At 43.4% G+C, this 19,913-nt stretch overlaps 1 protein-coding gene across 1 annotated transcript; it reads left to right on the forward strand.

The window, feature by feature from the left end:
- The first annotated feature begins 502 nt into the window (after positions 1–502).
- Positions 503–6,891, forward strand: LOC130189847 (uncharacterized). The gene is made up of 4 exons (XM_056408818.1): positions 503–550; positions 604–1,961; positions 2,679–2,827; positions 6,709–6,891. Exons 2-4 carry the CDS (start codon positions 851–853, stop codon positions 6,889–6,891), a joined length of 1,443 nt encoding a protein of 480 aa, XP_056264793.1. The 5' UTR covers positions 503–550; positions 604–850.
- The last annotated feature ends 13,022 nt before the right edge of the window (positions 6,892–19,913 follow it).

A 19,913-nucleotide genomic window follows, 5' to 3' on the forward strand; every position in this document is an offset into this window, starting at 1 on the left:
CGGATAAGGAAGTGATAATAAACCAGACGGAAGGAATATGTCAACATGTCCTCAGTTCCACTTATCCATCTGGTGTTGTGTGTGTGTGTAAAGCTTTCAATAAAAGGCTGGACCAAAGGGGTGCTCGGCGGAATGCTTTGGAGGTCGTCGTGCTCGAAGCACGTGCGTCTGAGCGTCCCCTTTGATCAAAGCTTTCAAAGATACTACGTTGTCTGTGATTCATTTCTCACCTCCTTGACCGTGAATATTTTACATGATATAGAGAGGAAAAAACCTATCATAACTTGGTGCCGTGACCCGGATCCCAACATACCCATCGGCTGGATTTTTCTTTTTCCTGCGGAGCCACTGACACCTGTGCAAGGCCCCGACTGATCATCGGATTAAGAGACCGCTCAGCAGTGGATAATAATTTCTGCAGAAAGGAGATCCAGTCGTGGATTGACGGGATCCGGCGGATCGAAGACCGAGGAGACTGATCCAGACAAAGTACGTATGGTTTTGCCCTTTTTGCGAAAAATAAAGGTTGATTACGCGCCGTAAAAATAAGGTTTTGCCCTTTTTGCGAGAAATAAAGGTTGACTACGTGTCGGAAAAAATAAGGTTTTGCCCTTTTTGCGAGAAATAAAGGTTGACTACGCGTCGTAAAAATAAGTGTGGTGAACTAATACATATTTGTGGGAGAACTATGTGTTTGTTTAGCGTTGTTTGTTTATATTTGTTTGTGAATGAATGCTGTGACTCTATTGAATCAGCGTGCCCGACCTGTTCAATTAGACAACCACAGATTGGCAAGTTTGGGTAAAGAAACGAGGAAATGTACTAATACTATACGATCACACCATAAACAATGGGTAATTCTCACGGAAAGCCTGAAGGCGAATTTTCAGGCGACGCATTGTTTATGTTCAAACAGGACTCAGATAGTGTGAAATATCTGAGAAAATGGAAAACAAAATACGGCTTTTCCGGCGAACTAAATGTTTTTGAGATAGAAACAATCTGTAAGACTCTAAAAACCATCGCCATAGAAAACAAAATACCTAGACTCAGCAAATCAAAACATCACGAACTAAAACAAGCAGAACAGTGGTTCCGAGCAGCAAAAGAGAGGGCACACGCCCACGAAAAAGAAAAATTAAGGGCCGTAGAAATCACGCGAGGGAAAAATAGTTCACAAGCCCTGTACACAAAAACCGAGTTGGACGAGACCAACGTAAAAGCAGTTCACCAGCACCCCGTAGCAACAGCGTCCAGCTCCGGAGAGGAGCCACAGAGCGAGCCGGATGACGAGGAGGACGTATCACCTCCAGCATACGACCGCGTCACCACACCGTTATATCCAAAATTAATAGAGCTCCAGGACCCAAAGCCCCCACCGATTTCCACACGCCTACGTAACCGTCCCACCAACATACCGAAGAAAGCAAACGCATTTCCAATGTTACAAGTCTCTAATCCACATGATGCGGAAACACCCGCGTATGTGTTCCGGCCATGGATGGAGGCCGAATGTACCAATGCATGTGAAGGAGTTACTCCACCACAGAAAAACTTTGATCAGTTCGTAGTAGATTTGTTCATGCTGGCCGAATCCTACAAATTGAACGGCAAGGAAATGGAGAAAGTTATGCAGAAAATGTTCGTGCTACGATGGGTGAAATGCAGGGGGGATTATACAGGAATAGTGGACGAAGGAGCACCCTTTGTCCACCCATTGAACGGTCCAATGGTCGGGCGTTACAGAGACCAGGTAGAGGCCGTTATGACAAGAGCTCGCCCACTGTTCCAACAATCAGCATCCCACAGCAGATTAGCTGCATGTAAACAGGGACCCGGAGAGTCAGTCTCCGAGTTCCAATTCCGTTCTGAGGAGGAACACAGGGCAAGCAGTGGGATCCCCTACGAGGAAGGGGGAGGAACACCCTACCAACAATCATTGAAACACGGCATCCTCCGTGGTATCCAGAAACCTATAGAGGACTGGATTAGAAAACACTGCGTCACTTGGGAAACAGCTAACATGGACACAATTATGTCAAATGCACGTCACGCAGAAAACCTCATTAAACTGAAAATGAACAAAGGACCAGAGGTCTACGTTCGAGAGGGGGGGGATTTTGGACTGACTGCATACCAGGGGAGGGAAACCACAAGAGGAGGGTACCGGGGAGGCCGAGGAAGAGGCCGTGGACAGACTCGAGGGAGGGGTAGAGGGCGAAATGAGGAAGAATGTTGGGCCTGCGGAGAGGTTGGACATTGGTCACGTGAATGCCCCAACCCTAAGTGGGGGTGGAAACGTCCCCAATGACAACCACAGAGCAGCCCCAGCACCCTCGTAGAGAACGAGACTGACTACGAGGAGACTAACAAACAGAAAGATGAAGTAATGTTAGACATTTGTGGTGCTTGGGGTATGTTAAACGCATTAACAACAAAACCGTACAGAAAGATTGAGTGTAACGGGAAAACAGTGGAGTTTTTATGTGACACTGGAGCATGTAAAACGGTACTGACCCAAGTGCCCCCGGACACTACATTTACCGAAGAGACCATTATGATAAAATGTGCCAATGGTAAACTAGCTCGTCACAAGGTGACAAAAAACATAAGTATGACAGACCCCGAGACCGGACGAAACTGTAAAATTCCTGTCATAGTCGATCCTCAATGTCCAGTACCACTATTAGGAAGAGACGCCATGTTGTCCCTAAAAATATACGTGACCCCGGTGCGAGGAGGAATGGTCGCAAAAGCATTGTCAGACGAAGACTCCGAGGGAGTGTACAATGTCCAGATGAGTGAGACCATATACTTCTCCTACGAGGTAAACAAAGACGTAGAAACATGGCTTAAAAACCGATTCGGAGAAACAAACAGCCCTTATACCGATCACAGACAGAAATTGCATTTAACTATGAGGGTGGGGGGAGAAAATGATCTACAGTACGTACAGGCGTTTTTGGCCCATGACCTTGTAAGGATTATGGCCTCCTATCTACTGAAGGACATTCCGGGAAATGTGTGGCTACAATGTGAATTGGAAAACACAGACAGACCATTGTTCCAGGTCCAAAACAGCGTTCCTCATGTTTCCATTAAAAAAGCCAAAAACTCAGAATGGAAAGATATGGGGCCCCGAGCTAACGCAGAACCATGGTAACCGATTGGCATCCCACTCCGTCATCTGATGACATGCAATGGGAAACCAGCGGTTCCACTGGGTTTCCAGTACACCTCAAAATCACTGTACGGGCTGAACCAAAGATAAGAGAACAAAAAATAGACGACACATGAGATAATGTAATGACACTGGAGGAATCAATGCCAAAATTCCTCCAGAACATGCCATCCACTTTGTGGACTAAAGGACCAGCCGATGTGGGTTTAATAACAACAGCCGAGCCAGTTGTGTTGACACCAAAAAGTGATTTCAGACCATGTGTTAGACAGTATCAATTAAAACCCGATGCAAAAAAGGGCATCGCTCCCGTAATCCAGGAATTACTAACAGCAGGAGTTTTGAAAGAATGTCCAAGCTCTCCCTGTAATACAGCTATCTTTCCAGTGAAAAAGGCGAATGGTAAAGACTGGCGAATGATACAGGATCTCAGACCTGTGAATGCTGCTGTAATCATCAGAGCTCCAGTGGTCCCTGATCCACATACCATTCTGAACCAGATAGAAGCAGACAAAAATTGTTTTTCAGTAATAGATTTAAGCAACGCCTTCTTTTCTATTCCTGTACACGAAGACAGTCAATATTGGTTTGCATTCACATATGAAGGAAAGAGGTACACCTACACACGATTACCTCAGGGATATGCTGAAAGTCCCGCAATATTCTCAGCCGAAATTCAAAAAGTCGTGTCAGCAGCAAATCTGCCTAATAATAGCCAAATAATCACATACGTGGACGACATTTTGTTGGCCTCCACATCTCAAGAAGCATGTGAACAGGACACGAGAGCGCTACTTCTCCATTTAGGAAAGTACGGGTGCAAGGTCAACAAGGACAAGTTACAGGCAGCAAAAGCAGAAGTAACTTATTTAGGCCATGCAATCAGTGGAGAAGGAAAACGCGTTACTAATGACAGAAAGAAAGCAATATTAAATGCCCCGAAACCAGAAACAAAGAAACAAATGTTGTCTTTTCTTGGGCTGTGTAATTATTGCCGTGCGTTCATACCAGAGTATGCTAAAGAAACTGCGCCCCTGTTAGCATTAGTGTATGACAAGCCACTCGCTCTAAACGACAGACTAACATGGACCTGTGAAGCTAATGAAGCTTTTGACAAAACAAAACAACTACTTTGCGGTAGCACAGTTCTAGCTCACCCTAACTATAAAAAGGAGTTCACTTTGGCAGTGGACTGCAAAAGAGGGTTTATGACATCAGTTTTGCTGCAACCAGCTGGAGATAAAATGAGACCTGTAGCGTTTCATTCGAAACGCTTGGATACAGTTGCTCAAGCCATGCCCGAATGTGTCCAATCCATTGCAGCAGCTGCAATGGCCGTGGAACAAACGGCAGATATCATTTTGTTTCATCCCACCATATTGATGGTTACTCATGCAGTAAGTGCCTTATTGCTACAAGCAAAACTAACATTCCTGTCACCAGCGAGACAATTGCATTACACAGCGGTGTTACTAGGCCAAGGTCACATAACCATCCAAAGATGTATCACCATTAATCCAGCATCGTTTGTTCCCACAACAACAGATGGCACACCACATGACTGTGTAGAGATTGCTGATACTATCACGTTGCGAGAGTTGACCTGAAGGATATCGCACTACCGAAGGGAGGTGTGGTATGTGGATGGGTCAGCCCAGAAGGATGCATGTGGGAAAAACCAAGTTGGGTATGCGGTAGTGAGTCAGGGAGGGGAAGTAATAAGTGCAGGCCCACTTCCTCCCACATACTCCGCCCAAGCAGCAGAATTAGTTGCGCTGACTGAAGCATGCAAAGCAGGGTCAGGCCTAAAACTGACTATTTACACCGACAGCCAATATGCACACTCAACATTGTTCATATTTGCTAAAATGTGGGAAAAAAGGGGAATGGTGACATCTACTGGGCGTCCAGTGGTTCATGCACTTTTGTTAACGGGTTTACTAGCAGCTATAACTTTACCTAAAGAATTAGCTGTAGTAAAATGCCGAGCACATCAGACAGGCATAGATGAAATAACAAAAGGCAATGCTAAAGCTGATGAAGAAGCAAAACGAGCGGCTAAAACACCACAGGTACACGCAGTACGAACAACACCGTCAAGTCCAATAGACATTGAGATCCTACGAGAGGCACAAGCGAATGCAACAACACAAGAAAAAGCCACATGGGAAACAAGGGGGGCCACGGAGGAAAACAAGATGCTTTGTATAGAAGGGAAACCGATCCTACCAAGAAGTCTAATCAAGGCCGTTGCTATTTTGAGTCATGGGCAATGCCATGTCTCAACAGGAGGGATGGTATCTATGATAGAACAATACTTCTATACAATAAATATACAAAACTACTTAAAACTTTTTTGTAAAGCATGTGTAACATGCATCAAGCACAACCCTCAAGGAAACCTTCACCCGAAGCGAGGCAGGTTCCCGCTCCCTGAATACCCATTCCAGGTAATGCACATGGATTTCATCGAACTCACGCCATGCGGTCATTACAAATACTGTTTAGTAATGGTGGATGCATTTTCCAAATGGGTAGAAATTGCACCAACAACGAAAGCAGATGCTGAAGCAGTGGTGAAAGCCATATGCAAATATATTCTGCCCACTCATGGCATTCCAAGACGCATTTACAGTGACAATGGCTCACACTTTGTAAACGAGGTAGTAACAAAACTAAGCGTCATTATGGACATTGAACTAAAAAATCATTGTGCATACCACCCACAGAGTGCCGGATTGGTAGAGCGAACCAACGGCACCATAAAGAGCAAACTGAAGAAATGCATGACTGAAACAGGAAAACCTTGGCTGGAGTGCATAGACATTGTGAAAACATACATGCATATCGTTCCGACCCAAACGGGCCTTACACCATTTGAAATCATTCATAGACGACCCTACCGCCTACCACTAACTCACCCAGATTTAGAGCAAGTGGGTGAGAAAGAAACAATAGTGGAGTACATGAAGAAGACCATGATGGGGAGAGGAGTCAGGGAAGCAAATGTCTTGCCAGATTCACCTGTCTCCCCCATTATGTCTGTACAGGTCGGCGACTGGGTCTTCATCCGCGTCATCAAGAAAAGACGTGGGCGACGCTCGCTGGGAGGGACCATTCCAAGTCCTTCTGACGACTGCAACCGCTGTAAAGATAGCCGAGAGGACCACTTGGATACATCTTTCCCATTGCAAACTGTTCCCTACAGAAATCCCGGACCAGTGCCCTGATCCCGAGACGACCACGAGCAGAGGGGAAGACTGACTTCAAAGGGGGCTGTCCGCTTAAAAGACAGCCATCTCAACGTCAGTGAAGAAACCAACGATCCCTGCTCTTAGGTGTCGGCTCGGGTGATGGAGCGAGAGGTCCCGAGGAACTCAAACGAGAGGAGCAAGGGAGAAGGAGCGGAAAGAAGACCCTCCAGACTCAGAGTTAAGTGCAGAGAAATGTGTGGACCCTGCATTATCGGAGTCTTGGCGGCCATGGCCATGGCGATAGGCGCGTTCTGGTTGTGTTTTCTGTTACAGGACGCCGCAAAAGAGGGTTTCCAGAGGTCCCGAGGAAGAAGGGACGCAGCTGGTACCAACCCGCTGCTGTCACAAGAGAAAGAATGGACACACATGCAACACAGTCCATGGGATGGAAAGAACGAAGAAGAGAAATACCCAAGGATGAAGAATAAGTGGTCACCTTGTACGCCCGCAGAATGAGTGAGGCACAAGCAGGGTGTTTCGCGAGCAATGGCGGCCGACCACAAAGCCAGGCCATATGAAAGCTGGTATGATTGGCTGTTTAACGGCTCATGGAGGCAAGTCCTTATAAAAACGGGGACGATGTTAGGTGCGGGATTGTTGACCGTCATCTGTGTCCTGAGTTGTGTGATCCCGTCTATTCGTGTGATAACAATCAGAGCAATCAATACCCTAACATCGGTGTCTGGACTCACCTCACGGATGGAGCCCATGGAAACGACCGCGTATATTCATATGTATGATGACATGGGAAGACCTGTCAATGCTCCCGTTTAAGAAAATATAATGTAAACTTTTGGTTTATGCTTGGATGACATAATTGTGTAAAACTCCTCACAAGGAACGGACAATTATTGATGTGAAGCTGCTGACTAAAAAGTTTAATTCCCAAAGAGATTGGTGTGGTGTTACTAACAAATTATGTGTAAGAAAAAAGAATAATCATGATTCTGCTTGGACTGCTTAACCCAAATACGTAAATCACATGCTGCTTAGAAATTAGACAAATCAAATGAGTGCCCTTATTGACCAAGTTTAAATAATAAGCAATAGCATAAACAGGAGGGAACTGACAGAGATATAAAGTTATGTTATGTTATTGCTTACCATATCTTAAACTAAACAATCAGAGGAGCTTCCCGAACTCCGCGTTCCCACCCGAAGGTGGTGTTATGTGTCTGGGGAGTCGGATAAGGAAGTGATAATAAACCAGACGGAAGGAATATGTCAACATGTCCTCAGTTCCACTTATCCATCTGGTGTTGTGTGTGTGTGTGTAAAGCTTTCAATAAAAGGCTGGACCAAAGGGGTGCTCGGCGGAATGCTTTGGAGGTCGTCGTGCTCGAAGCACGTGCGTCTGAGCGTCCCCTTTGATCAAAGCTTTCAAAGATACTACGTTGTCTGTGATTCATTTCTCACCTCCTTGACCGTGAATATTTTACATGATATAGAGAGGAAAAAACCTATCAGCGTGTCTCCCATCAACCTTGACCAATTGTCTTCAACAGTTTTTACTTCTAAACCGTCTACCTGTCTCTTGGACCTCATCCCGATGAGGCTGCTGAAAGAATTTTTTTTTTAAATTGCCACTTCTCTATTAGATATTGTCAATATGTTTTTGCTAAGCGGCCATTTACCATATTCCTTCAATGTAGCTGTAATTAAACCTATCCTAAAGAAGCCCACTCTGTATCCAGAGGTGTTGGCTAACTACAGACTGATCTCTAACCTTCCCTTTCTCTCTAAGATCCTTGAGAAATTGTTTGTAGATCAGTTGTGTGACTTTCTACATCATAATAATTTATTTGAGGAGTTTCAGTCAGGATTTAGAAAACACTACAGCACTGGTGAAAATTACAAATAACTAATTGCATCAGATAAAGGACTCATCTCTTTACTTGTTTTATTAGACCGTAGTGCTGCATTCAACGCCATTGATCATGACATCCTATTACAGAGACTGGATCAGTCAATTGGCATTTCAGGTACCGCACAAAGTTGGTTAAAATCCTATTTATCAGATCGATCTTAATTCGTATTTGTAAACGATGAAACTTCAATAACCACCAACGTTACTCACAGAGTTCCACAAGGCTCTGTGCTTAGACCAATTGTATTTCCTTTGTGCAATATTATCAGGGAACACTCCATACACTTTCATTGTTACGCAGATTATACTCAATCATATCTATCGATCAAACCAGAAGAGACCAACCGGCTCGCTAAACTTCAAGCATGTCTTGTATGACCTGCAACTTTCTGATGTTAAACTCAGGCTAAACTGAAGTTATTGTACCCGCCCCTGAACACCTCAGAGATCAATTATCTGGTGATGTGGTTTCTGTAGATGGCATTGCCCTGGCATCTAACACCACTGTAAAGCATCTCAGCGTTATCTTTGATCGGGACTTGTCCTTTAACTTCCAGGTGAAGCAAATCTCAAGGACTGCATTTTCTCATCTACGCAGTGGTGGGCCGTCAGGGCCAGCAAGGCCTTCTCTGCTGGCCTAAACATCATCAGAATATAATTTTTTTTTAAATAAATGTTCCCACAAATATGTATTCAATTATTCCCCAGAATAAGAGTTATACTCTTCATTTCATAGCGTTCCTCTTGGTTGCTCTGCTTCCAGCCCCAGGTTGAGATTTGGAGGGCTGGTCTTTATGTTAGATCTTTTATCCAATCATATTCAGCCATCGTGTGTTGCCAGGGGGCTAAAATCTGCCCTTAGGCCTTCAGAATCAACATTGCGGGCGCTGGTAGCTTAAAGTGAATGGGAATGACAATGTTGTGTCAACCAATCAGCTTTAGAGTTGGCTCCTGAAGGCCTGCTAGCTGGCCCCGGAACCGGCACAGGAGCCAGCTAGCAGGCGTAGTGCGTGCACGTCTTTTGATTGGATTACCAATATTGAGAGGCGGGGCCTATGGGCAGGTATATGCAGAACCTCAGAACTAGGAAACTGAATTTGATAAACAAATTAATTTGCATACTACTAAGCTGTTTTTTCAACCCACAATGGCGGAAGGAGGAGAAGATATCAATTTGGTCGAGGATATAATTATAACGCCATTCTCAAGACGAACTTTAAGACAGACGCCGACGCTACAACGCCTGTCACAGGCAGGGAAGGGGTTCGTTCGCCACTTTCAAAGTTCCAACTACGAGCGCTACCAATGGCTCACAGGCTCCGAGAAGCTCTGCACACCGGACTGCTGGGAATGCCTATTATTTGCAAGTGATCGATTTGGTGTTTGGGGCCACACTGGCTTTGCAAACTTGAGTTGTCTAACCAAGGCAGCAACGAGACACCAAAGTACGGCTCGGCACTTACAAGCATAGGTGCTTTTGAAAACTCAGATCAACGAACACGCGCGCAGGGCAACCGATCTGCACAATGAAAAGGTGAAGAAAAATAGGGAAATATTGAAAAGACTCATTAATTGTGTCATGTGTTTGGGTAAACAGGAACTTTCATCTTCATCATCACGGTGAAACTGCTTTGGGTGACAATGCGCTGTTTAGTGAACACACTGTAAAAAAAAGTTGGACTTAAAGCTCAAAGTTTCTGGACCAGAAATGGATAGAAGAAGAATATTAATATAACTCTGTTGCACTCGAGTATGTTCTTGCCTATTAGTTGAACTGTACTGTATTGTACTCTTCCCCTGCAATTCTCTGAATAAAAATGTCAATTTCAAGGTGACACAACGCCTGGTTATCCTGCGTCTCTGTCTAACTGTATAGTGTCTAGAGCCATGGCATCATAATGATAGTAATAAGAGGTGGATTAATTCGGGTGGGACTGTGTAGGACCTCACTGAAGGCCCCAGGCCCACGGCACGCCACTGCATCTACGTAACATTTAAAAACTCAGGCATATCTGGTCTTTTAAAATGATTACTGCAATTCCATATTATCAGGCTGTTCTAATATGTCTCCATCGAGTTAATCCGGAATTTTTCAGATTTTGTACATTACTCCTGTATAAATTGCTCTGCACTGGCTCCCTGAAAAATCAAGAATCACATGTAAAATTCTTCTCCTAACCTAAAAAGCCTTGATTGGTGATGCACCATCAGATCACTGCCTCCATCTGCCTGATGGATCATCGAGGTCTGGATCGTGGAATATGCCTACTACCAACTATGCTATGGCCCTGTTGAGACTCCGCCCACTCCTTGAATTGAATTTTAAGGAGCTTCAAGTACTAGCGGAGCCGGGTATCGAACCGCTGATCCTCTGATTCAAGGATGACTCTGCTCAACACTGGACGCTGGTTTCATGTGTTAAGACAGTTAATATTTGTCCTTTGATGTGTATGTGCAGCACAATGCATAAACACACGCATGGCTCAGTGGTCTAAGTATGTAATCGAAGGTGACACAAATACTTGCGACTGGCACATTAACAGCTCCTTAATTAGGACCAGGTAATGGAATGGAACAATATAACTTGTTTAGTGCATACTACATTAGCACAGACACACACACTGCTGAACACACAGTTTTTATTAGAAAAATAGAAAATGGAACACAAAGCGAGAGAGCTGTCATTCCAATCAGGAGAGGGACAACAGCAGTGAGGCAGAAACACTCCAGATGTCACCTCTGTGTATTTGTGTGTTTGTGTGTGTGTGTGTGTGTGTGTGTGTGTGAGAGAGAGAGAGGACAGGTAGGAAGGTGAGATCTTGATTGACCTCCTCTGCCCTAAAATAGTTTTATGTGATCTCCTCCACCACACACACACACCTAGTTGTGTTTCCATTAATTTGGGGACATGCATTTATTTCCTGGAGACTATAATCTCTCCCAATCTGATAACATTGTAACCCTTACCCTTACCTTAAACCATGTATTTGCCCTAAAATGTAATGATTTAGATGATGAGGACGTGCAAGAGTTCACATTTTGTTCCAAAAAAGGCTAGTACCTAATTTATGACTGTGATATCACACACACAAACGCACACACACACACAATGACACACAGACACACTCTGACTGTCAGAGTACTTCACTTCACTCTTCTGGGTCACTGGCAGGTCTCACACATCATGTGCTCATCCAACTGTGAGTGTGAGTTTGTGTGTTTGTGTGTGTTTGAGAGCCAGAGAACGAAAGAGTAGTGTCTGCACACATACTTTAAATGCACAGCAGCCATCACTGTTGACTGAGAAACATTCACCCCTCCCTTAAACACAAACACAAATACAAAGTTTTGCAGTGTAATATCACTGATAACCTCTGAAAAGATCACAGTTTGTCAGACAGGTCCACTGATGTTAGGCCAATTCATAGCACTGCACTGTCTGCCTATTCCATGTTAGTAGTGGTGTTTCCTCCATGACCCCTTCTTGCTGCTGGTGGAGGGCTTGACAATAAGCTTTAAGCAAGTAGCTCTGATGTTTAATTGACTGTTTATTAATCGTCTGAAATATAAAATGGAGGGCCATTCATAAAAATATAAAAAACAACAAGGGACATCATAATGTTATCCTGTTATGGCCTTGTTTCATATGTTATTTACATAAAAAAATGTTTAAAGCAGGACAGCTAATGTTAACTAGATTTCCTTTTGCCAATTTCAACAGATTTTTCATTCACAATGTAGCAGATCTGCTGATCGCATATATTTACTGAATGCAACTCATGAAGATCAAAATAATCTTTTCAACTGACTGGACCACCGCATGATTTAATCCACTTACCTGATGACAGAATGTATTTACCTCAGCCATGTGCTAATACCGATAGCGGGCCACTGAACCACAAAAGAAAAGTGAAGAAAAAGTATACCATATGTATATGAATTATATTAATAGTATTGATAAATTATACAAAATGTCAATATTGTGTTTTGGAAATATGGAATATACCCAATAATATTTGTAAAATAGGATAAGTGGGCAAAATATATGCTTTTACTGCACTTCCTGCACGTCCTCTCAGCTGCGCTTGGGCTGAATCGTTTTGGCCCAGAAGAGACGGGTCTAAGAAGCAGTTTAGCCTGATACCGATTAAAGATATAAATAGCCAAAGTCGTTAAGCCCAAAAGCTGCACGTTTTCGCCAGGCCCTTTCGTTAACAACATGGCAACGGCCAGCGCGAGCACTTCTCTTCCAAGAAGACACCACCCAGTAAAATCTCTCCTCCAAGAGAGAAGACCTGTGGCGGAGAAACGACAGGTAAAACAGCTGGGCCCAGGTCAACCTCACAAGAGGGCAACAGACAAATTAAACTTATGTAGAGACCGGTGTCATAGGAAGGTTTGGTTAGCTGGATGCTGTCAAGCTAATGGGGTATTGTGCTTTATAAATCAACAGGGACAGATCCAGCATGGACAGATATGGGGGTAAGGGAGATGAAAAACTTGTTGGAAAAATTAAGACAACATCCCAACACCAGGACACATATGGATAACTCCGTCAAGCAGCCATAGTAAGCAAAGTGAATGTCACTACCAGCTGGACGATGGACACAGGGTTGAGGTGAAGAAACACAATGAGGAGGTCGATATAAAAAGGCACACTTTACCCTAACAATGTTCATAGGGGCATCTTAATATATAAACATGTTCTATTAGATGTTATAATATATATCTATATATATATAGATATATATTATATATATTATATTACAGGATATTTAGAATCAGAATCAGAAACAGGTTTATTGCCAAAGAATGTTTTCACAAACAAACGAGGAACTTTTTTTGGCGGAAGGTGCAAGATTCGCGCACCAAGATTATAGTATATTTATAATGTATATTTATATTATATTGTATTTATACATCATATTATTATATGACATGCATTAAATCATTCTGGGATGTTTGCTGAAATTGATTGGATGAGTCTTACAAAAAAAGATTCCACCAACCGCCACTGGGGGAAATCTTTTGTTCAAAATCGTAAATGTAATTTTAGGCAGAAAGATTCTGGAAATGAACCACAGATGAATTAATCTGAAGGTACAGCTGCCAATTAATTTGTAATGCTTGGATGTTTGCAGCCAGTCTTGAACATTCTTAAGAAGCGAAAGTGCAAAACAGTTTTTTTGCTCAAGGACTTAAAATATTGGTTGAATAAACCAATACACATTTTCCATCTGAAAACACCTAAACAAGGGGCTCAAGACTGCAGTGCCATTGGTTTGTGTGCATTTCATGGCCAAAGTGAACACCCAACAAAATATTATTACATAATAGTACATAATACATCAGGTATACATTATTGGTTGCATTCTATTCATGCTAACAAGACAATGGGAGTAACAAAATGCCTCACTAAAGTTTGAGCAGAGAATAATATGTAAGATTGGGATGACAGGCACTTTTTGATTTTAGTTTTTACCTACTTGAATACAGATGATCATAACCCCTCTATCCATGCTCAAAAGACTCAATCCTCTTATTGTGTCTTCATTAAAATAAGAAGCAATGTTCTCTGCATGCAAACATGGTGATTCATTGAGCACTCTGTAAGAAGGCAGAGGGTTGAACCAGAAGTTAATACATAAGTGTGAAAGTAGACCTGTGGGTGGAGGAAATAGGGAGAGTCTGTTAGGATCTGTGTGTTTCCTGTTTTATGTTGAAGTCCCTGTCTCGTTTCCTGTTTCCCTGCTCTTCCCTCCCTGTGCATGTCTGTTTCTTTCCTGATTGTTCCCAGCCACGCCCTGATTGTTTCCACCTGTGTCACCACCTGTGTCTCATTCCCCTGTGTATTTAATCTGTGTCTTTCTGTTTGTCTGGTGTCGGATCGTTTTTTTGTTCCTGTGTGGTGTTGTCCGTGTTCCTGTCCTGGAAATAAATTAAGTTTTTCGATAAACTCCTGCTACGTTTGGGTCCTCCACACCACGCATATCCGTAACAGAACGATCCGACCAAGGAGAATGGACCCAGCACTGAGTGTTGCACATTTGTTCGGTCCGATGTACCCATCGGTCTGCCTTCCCGGCTTTCCGCCCGTCGACCAGCCCAAGCCCCTGCAGCCCGTCTACCAGCCCAAGCCCCTGCAGCCCGTCTGCCAGCCCAGGTCCCTGCAGCCCGTCTACCAGCCCAGGTCCCTGCAGCCCGTCTACCAGCCCAGGTCCCTGCAGCCCGTCTACCAGCCCAGGTCCCTGCAGCCCGTCTACCAACCCAAGCCCCTGCAGCCCGTCTGCCAGCCGTCGAGCCATCGGCCCTGGCAGCCCCCGACGGTTCCTGCGGCTGTCGCTTGGTCGGTGGAGGATGACCCTCTACTCCAGGAGACGTGGAAGGTCCTCCGGGCCCTGGTCGCTGCGTTTCAGTCGAGGTTTGGTCCAGTCCCCGGTGTTCCGTCGCCGGGTTCCAGTCCCCGGTGTTCCGTCGCCGGTTCCAGTCCCCGATGTTCCAGTTCCCGGTGTTCCGTCGCCGGTTCCAGTCCCCGATGTTCCAGTTCCTGGTGTTCTGTCACCGGTTCCAGTCCCCGATGTTCCGTCGCCGGTTCCAGTCCCCGATGTTCCAGTCCCCTCTGTCCCGTCTATGTCCCGCCCGGTCCCAGTTCCCCCTGTCCCGTCTCCATCCCTGCCGGTCCCAGTTCCCCCTGTCCCGTCTCCATCCCTGCCGGTCCCAGTTCCCCCTGTACCGTCTTCGTCCCGGCCGGCTCTAGTTCCCAGAGCCCCTTTGCTGTCCCGGCCGGTTCCATCTCCCCTTCTTTCGCCCCTGCCTCCCACTGTCCTACTTCCGGCTGTTCTGTCCCAGTCCCGGTTCCCCGTGTCCAGTCCCGTCCAGCCCCGGTCTCATCGCCTGGTCCCGGTCCCCTAGCTCCCCATTCCTGTCCTGCTGCATTTGGGTCCTCCACACCACGCATCCGTAACAGTCGCACACGGGTTTAGTGAACAACGGAAGTCATGGAATATCCCTCAGCGTCTCCTCTTGAGTAACTATATTCTCAATTTGAACAAATCTGTAAGAATTACATGATTGGGTGCTCAAGTCTTAATACAATGGTATGACCTGCGTAGAAAATGATATTGTTATTGTATTGTTGACTTGTGTTGCACTTAATTTGTTTTAGTGGCACTTAACTTTACTCAAATTTTTTTTAAATTCCTTTCTCATTACCTAGATCAGCGGTCCCCAAACTTTTTTGAGCCACGGTCCGGTTCCGTGTCAGAAATAATTTTCACAAGCCGGCCATATAAATATGACGTAATAAAATTATACGACTGGCATAAAGCGCAAAAATACAACTCACTGTTACGCCGATTTAGTGTGAGCCGTGCTCTTTATCTGCAACTAGCCGCAAATAGGAGACAACGACACCCGACGTGTGTTTGTTATGTCCGGTCTGCTTCGTGACTTAGTTCTGGTCGCTGTCATTGCAGAACACCGGCAGAATTGTTGCGTGAAATGTCCCTTTAAGGCCACCAACATTTAAGATCTCCAGCCGATCTTCTTCTGTCTCGGACGGGCTCAATTTACCGGGTGTGTTTGTTTACAAATGGGTTGCGGGTCTATTCTTTTGTAGTTGAAGTACAGCTCAAACTCTTTTAAAGGCCTCTTCCACCCGGTCAACGTTTGAAAAATGTCTCATATTCCTGTTCACTCGCCCACACAGCAGCGACTTTATCGGCCAACTTGAAAACACTTATCATTTCCCCTGAAGTGACAGAGTTCATTGAGCAGGTTGAATATGTTTTAAGACCCATTCTTTGTCATTGGAATGTGCCGCCAGCAGATGGGTCGGTGTGTGAGACTCGCCTGCAGCAATAAACCCGAACTTTAAGACTCCTGAATGCAGCTTTGTTTTGAAGCTTTTCTTCTTCTTCTGTCTCTTTATTTACCTTCCCCCTCGCCATTGAAGCTCTCCAAAGACGTTTTTTTTCTTCTTAATATTATTTGACCTCTTGAGATGTGTCACGTATTTCGTGACCTCGTGAGGGGCTCAGACGCACACACGGGTGTATCCGGTCCTTTTTCAAAATAAGACATTTCTCCGACTTTGATGATTATTTCTTTTTCACTTTTTTTCTGCGGCCCGGGGGTTTGGAACCACTGACCTGGATGACACGATATTTCATGATTCAATAGACTGACTTTCTGTTATTCTGTAAAGGGACATTTCTTCTCACATGTATATATACAATTATTGAACTGTTGTGATGGTTGTCAATGTTCCTGGTGAGGTTATATTTAATTTCTTAAGTAATCTGTAAAAGGTGCACATATATTTTCTCGTTTGTATGTAAATAAGGTGCAGGAGAACATGACAAGGCATTAAAAAAGGTCTTGTGTGTTGTTTCAAGATAGTGTTATGTTGCCATATGAACCTTTGACAGAGCTTATAGTTAGGGCTGAATCGGGTTTGCACTGATCCAGCCCCTATATATGCTGCTAGAGACTTATACGCTGCTGGGGGACGTTTTAGGATACACTGAGCACCTGTATCCTCTTCTCTACTTATGGATGAATTTCATCTCTCCATTACACATGACTAACTCTGCTTTCTCTCCGGAGTCCTTGTGACTTCACGTTTCATAGGGTCCATTGGACCTGGCAGGGTCTGATGCCCTGCCCACTCCTCTACCTCCATCTGCCTGATGGATCACAGAGGTCTGGATCGTGGTCCATGCCTACTACCAACTATTCATACACTCTGTCATATTCAATGAATGTGTTTTAACTCTAATCTGTCCTTCTGTCCATCCTGGAGAGGAATCCTCCTCTGTTGCTCTCCTGAAGGTTTCTTGCCTTTTTTTCCCCGTGAAGGGTTGTTTGGGAGTTTTTCCTGATCCAATGTGAGGTCCCGGGACAGGGATGTCTATATGTACAGATTGTAAAGCCCGCTGAGGCAAATTTGTAATTTGTGAGAATGGGCTATACAAAATAAACTGAAACTGAACCATTGACTGCTATACAGCTAAAGATGAAGCAGCTTGTCTTTTCTTCACCTTGTTGTTTGTGAACTCAATGAATCAACACAAGGTTAGAACTCATTACAGCCTTACAAGCTGTTGTTGAAGGAAGACAAAGGAACCATTGCTACTACAGTGTCAACATTGTCATTACATACACAAACCTGCACTGTATGTGGAAATGATTTTCACTTGTCTTGATAAAAATGTTTCAGCATGAGAGAATAAGAACCACCGAGAATAAGTCATGACTTGAAGCTCAGGAATCTTAAAGGCATCAACACAATGTAATATTACTGTCCTATTGGAACTTTTCGGAAAAAAGTATATGTTCAAGTAAACGGTTATAATCACCCAAGCCGGTATGAAAATCTGTCCATTACTCATTAAGAAACTACAACTTGTTTCACACTGAGTTGTCTGCAACGTGCGATAGACAATCTTGGATTCATTTATAATTCATTGTTAAATAAATCCATAAATCCGAGAAAACTGACAGTGACATTTTCTTAACCTTTTGTCATGTCTAATAATGCCACAAAATGTTACTATATTTTCAAGTATGCCAATGAGAAATCATCTGTGGCTTTGTGATGATGGGCTATAAAAAATAAACTGAATTGAATTTAACTGAAAATTGAAATTGATGATCTCTGGCTTTGAAACATAGTAACATATTTTCCCGATTAATTATATGTCTAGAACCTTCTCACAAATATGACAACTGAATCTCTGCCTGGTTTGCTGGAATCCAAATTGAGAGACTGCTTTCTGGTATGTTGATTAGGAAGCTTTCTAGTTAATTCAATTAAATTCAGTATATTTTGCATCGCCCTAAATCACAAATTAAAACTATTCTCAGAGGGCTTTCTAATCTGTACACATCATCACAACAACTATTCATACACTCTGTCATATTCACTGATTGTGTTGTTACTGTGTTTTAATTTGTGTATAATGATTCCTTCAGTACACATGGCATGTATTACACCTGTCCATCCTGGAGAGGGATCCTCCTCTGTTGCTCTCCTGAAGGTTTCTTCCCTTTTTTCCCTGTGAAAGGGTTGTTTGGGAGTTTTTCCTGATCCAATGTGAGGTTCTGGGACAGGGATGTCTATATGTACAGATTGTAAAGCACTCTGAGGCAAATTTTTTATTTGTGAAAATGGGCTATACAAATAAACTGAATTGAACTGAATTGAACATCCTCTGTCCCGGTACCTCACATCAGGAAAAACTCGCAAAAAAATCTTAAATGCAAACATGTCCTGCGTCCTCATTGTATAGACATGTCTGAGTGAAAGTTATTACATGACGGTGATCTAACTCTTACTAGACTTTTGGCAATTTCTTAACAGGAGAAAAAGGGCAGAAACCTGCAGGAGAGCAACATCGGAGGATCCTCTATCAGGATGGACAGACGTTAGAGTGGACTAACTACTCAGTGTCCCTGCCTCCTGCCATGGCGCTCCTGATGCCCCCCCTTCCCCTCTCTCTCCTCTCTTCCTCCTTCTGTTTCATGGACTGTGGAGGTCTGGATCATGGTCATACATCATATTCATTAAATGTGGTGTAACTCTGTAACGCTGTTAATCTTTACACATGAAAGTATTGCTTCTGACCCTAACCCATATCTGTACAAATTGCACATTTGTAATTTTTAATATTGGACTATACAAAATAAACTAAATTGAATTGAAAGTATTTTAGTGCCACCACTGTTAATTAAGAATTTTGGCGACTGAGCAACTGTTAAATGGTTGGATTTTCACAATGAAAACATGGCTATTTTGTCCCTCCGTATTGACCTGAATCTTTAGTCAGTCAGGTTAACGTGAACGACACTCTTCTCCTAAACCTTGGTAAAAGGGCTTTGTTTCCATACCATGACTTCCCATAAAGACGGAAATTAATTTTGAAAACAGTTTATGTTTATTGACACGTCGTCTCTGATACGTGCAACACTAGCACTAAGAGGCAAAAAGTGAAATTGTTTGAAGCTTAGATCCACTGACCTGCATTATTTGACACATTAGTGCGAGAACATGTTGAATAAGTTACTCACTCTGACGAAATGCATAAACTTCCACATTATAAAAGGAAATGTGCAGATAAAAAATATTTGTGGTTTTCAAAAACATACATGGTGACTAGGTTGGGTTAGGGCTAAAACTGCCCCTAAAGTCTGTCCAACTGCAAACACACCTCTTGGAAAGAGCATAGGTACTTTTTTCGTCTCCCTCTTTCACACTGTATATATTTTTCTAATTGAAATTAATGTCCTTTGTTTCAGGAACATACACATATTTTGCCAAAGATTTACAATCAGATTGGAAATAAAGAGCGACAAATTAAAAATAAAGTGAAAGACTAATTAAAACAGAGAAATTACAACTGTTGCCTCACACAGAGTAATAGAGACAACCTAAAAAATAGATAATGGAAATAGCATCTACTCATACATACACACAATATGTCTTTGAGTGAGAGGTAGATGATAAGTGAATAATCAGCATCTCTCACAAAACAAATGATCAGATTTGATTTGAAAGTAAAGTCGGAGGAGTCTGGAAAACATTTTAGCATTCATAAAACAGAACTTATAT

The sequence above is a fragment of the Pseudoliparis swirei genome, chromosome 24 (genome assembly GCF_029220125.1).
Source record: "Pseudoliparis swirei isolate HS2019 ecotype Mariana Trench chromosome 24, NWPU_hadal_v1, whole genome shotgun sequence".
NCBI lineage: Eukaryota > Metazoa > Chordata > Actinopteri > Perciformes > Liparidae > Pseudoliparis > Pseudoliparis swirei.

Excerpts from the sequence above, each read along its gene's own strand:
- LOC130189847 (XM_056408818.1), top strand. The coding sequence starts at position 851 with ATGGGTAATTCTCACGGAAAGCCTGAAGGCGAATTTTCAGGCGACGCA. Across the intron at positions 1,962-2,678 it reads GAAACACGGCATCCTCCGTG|TACCACTATTAGGAAGAGAC; the intron begins GTATCCAGAAAC and ends CTCAATGTCCAG. Across the intron at positions 2,828-6,708 it reads CCATATACTTCTCCTACGAG|GACGCCGCAAAAGAGGGTTT; the intron begins GTAAACAAAGAC and ends TTTCTGTTACAG.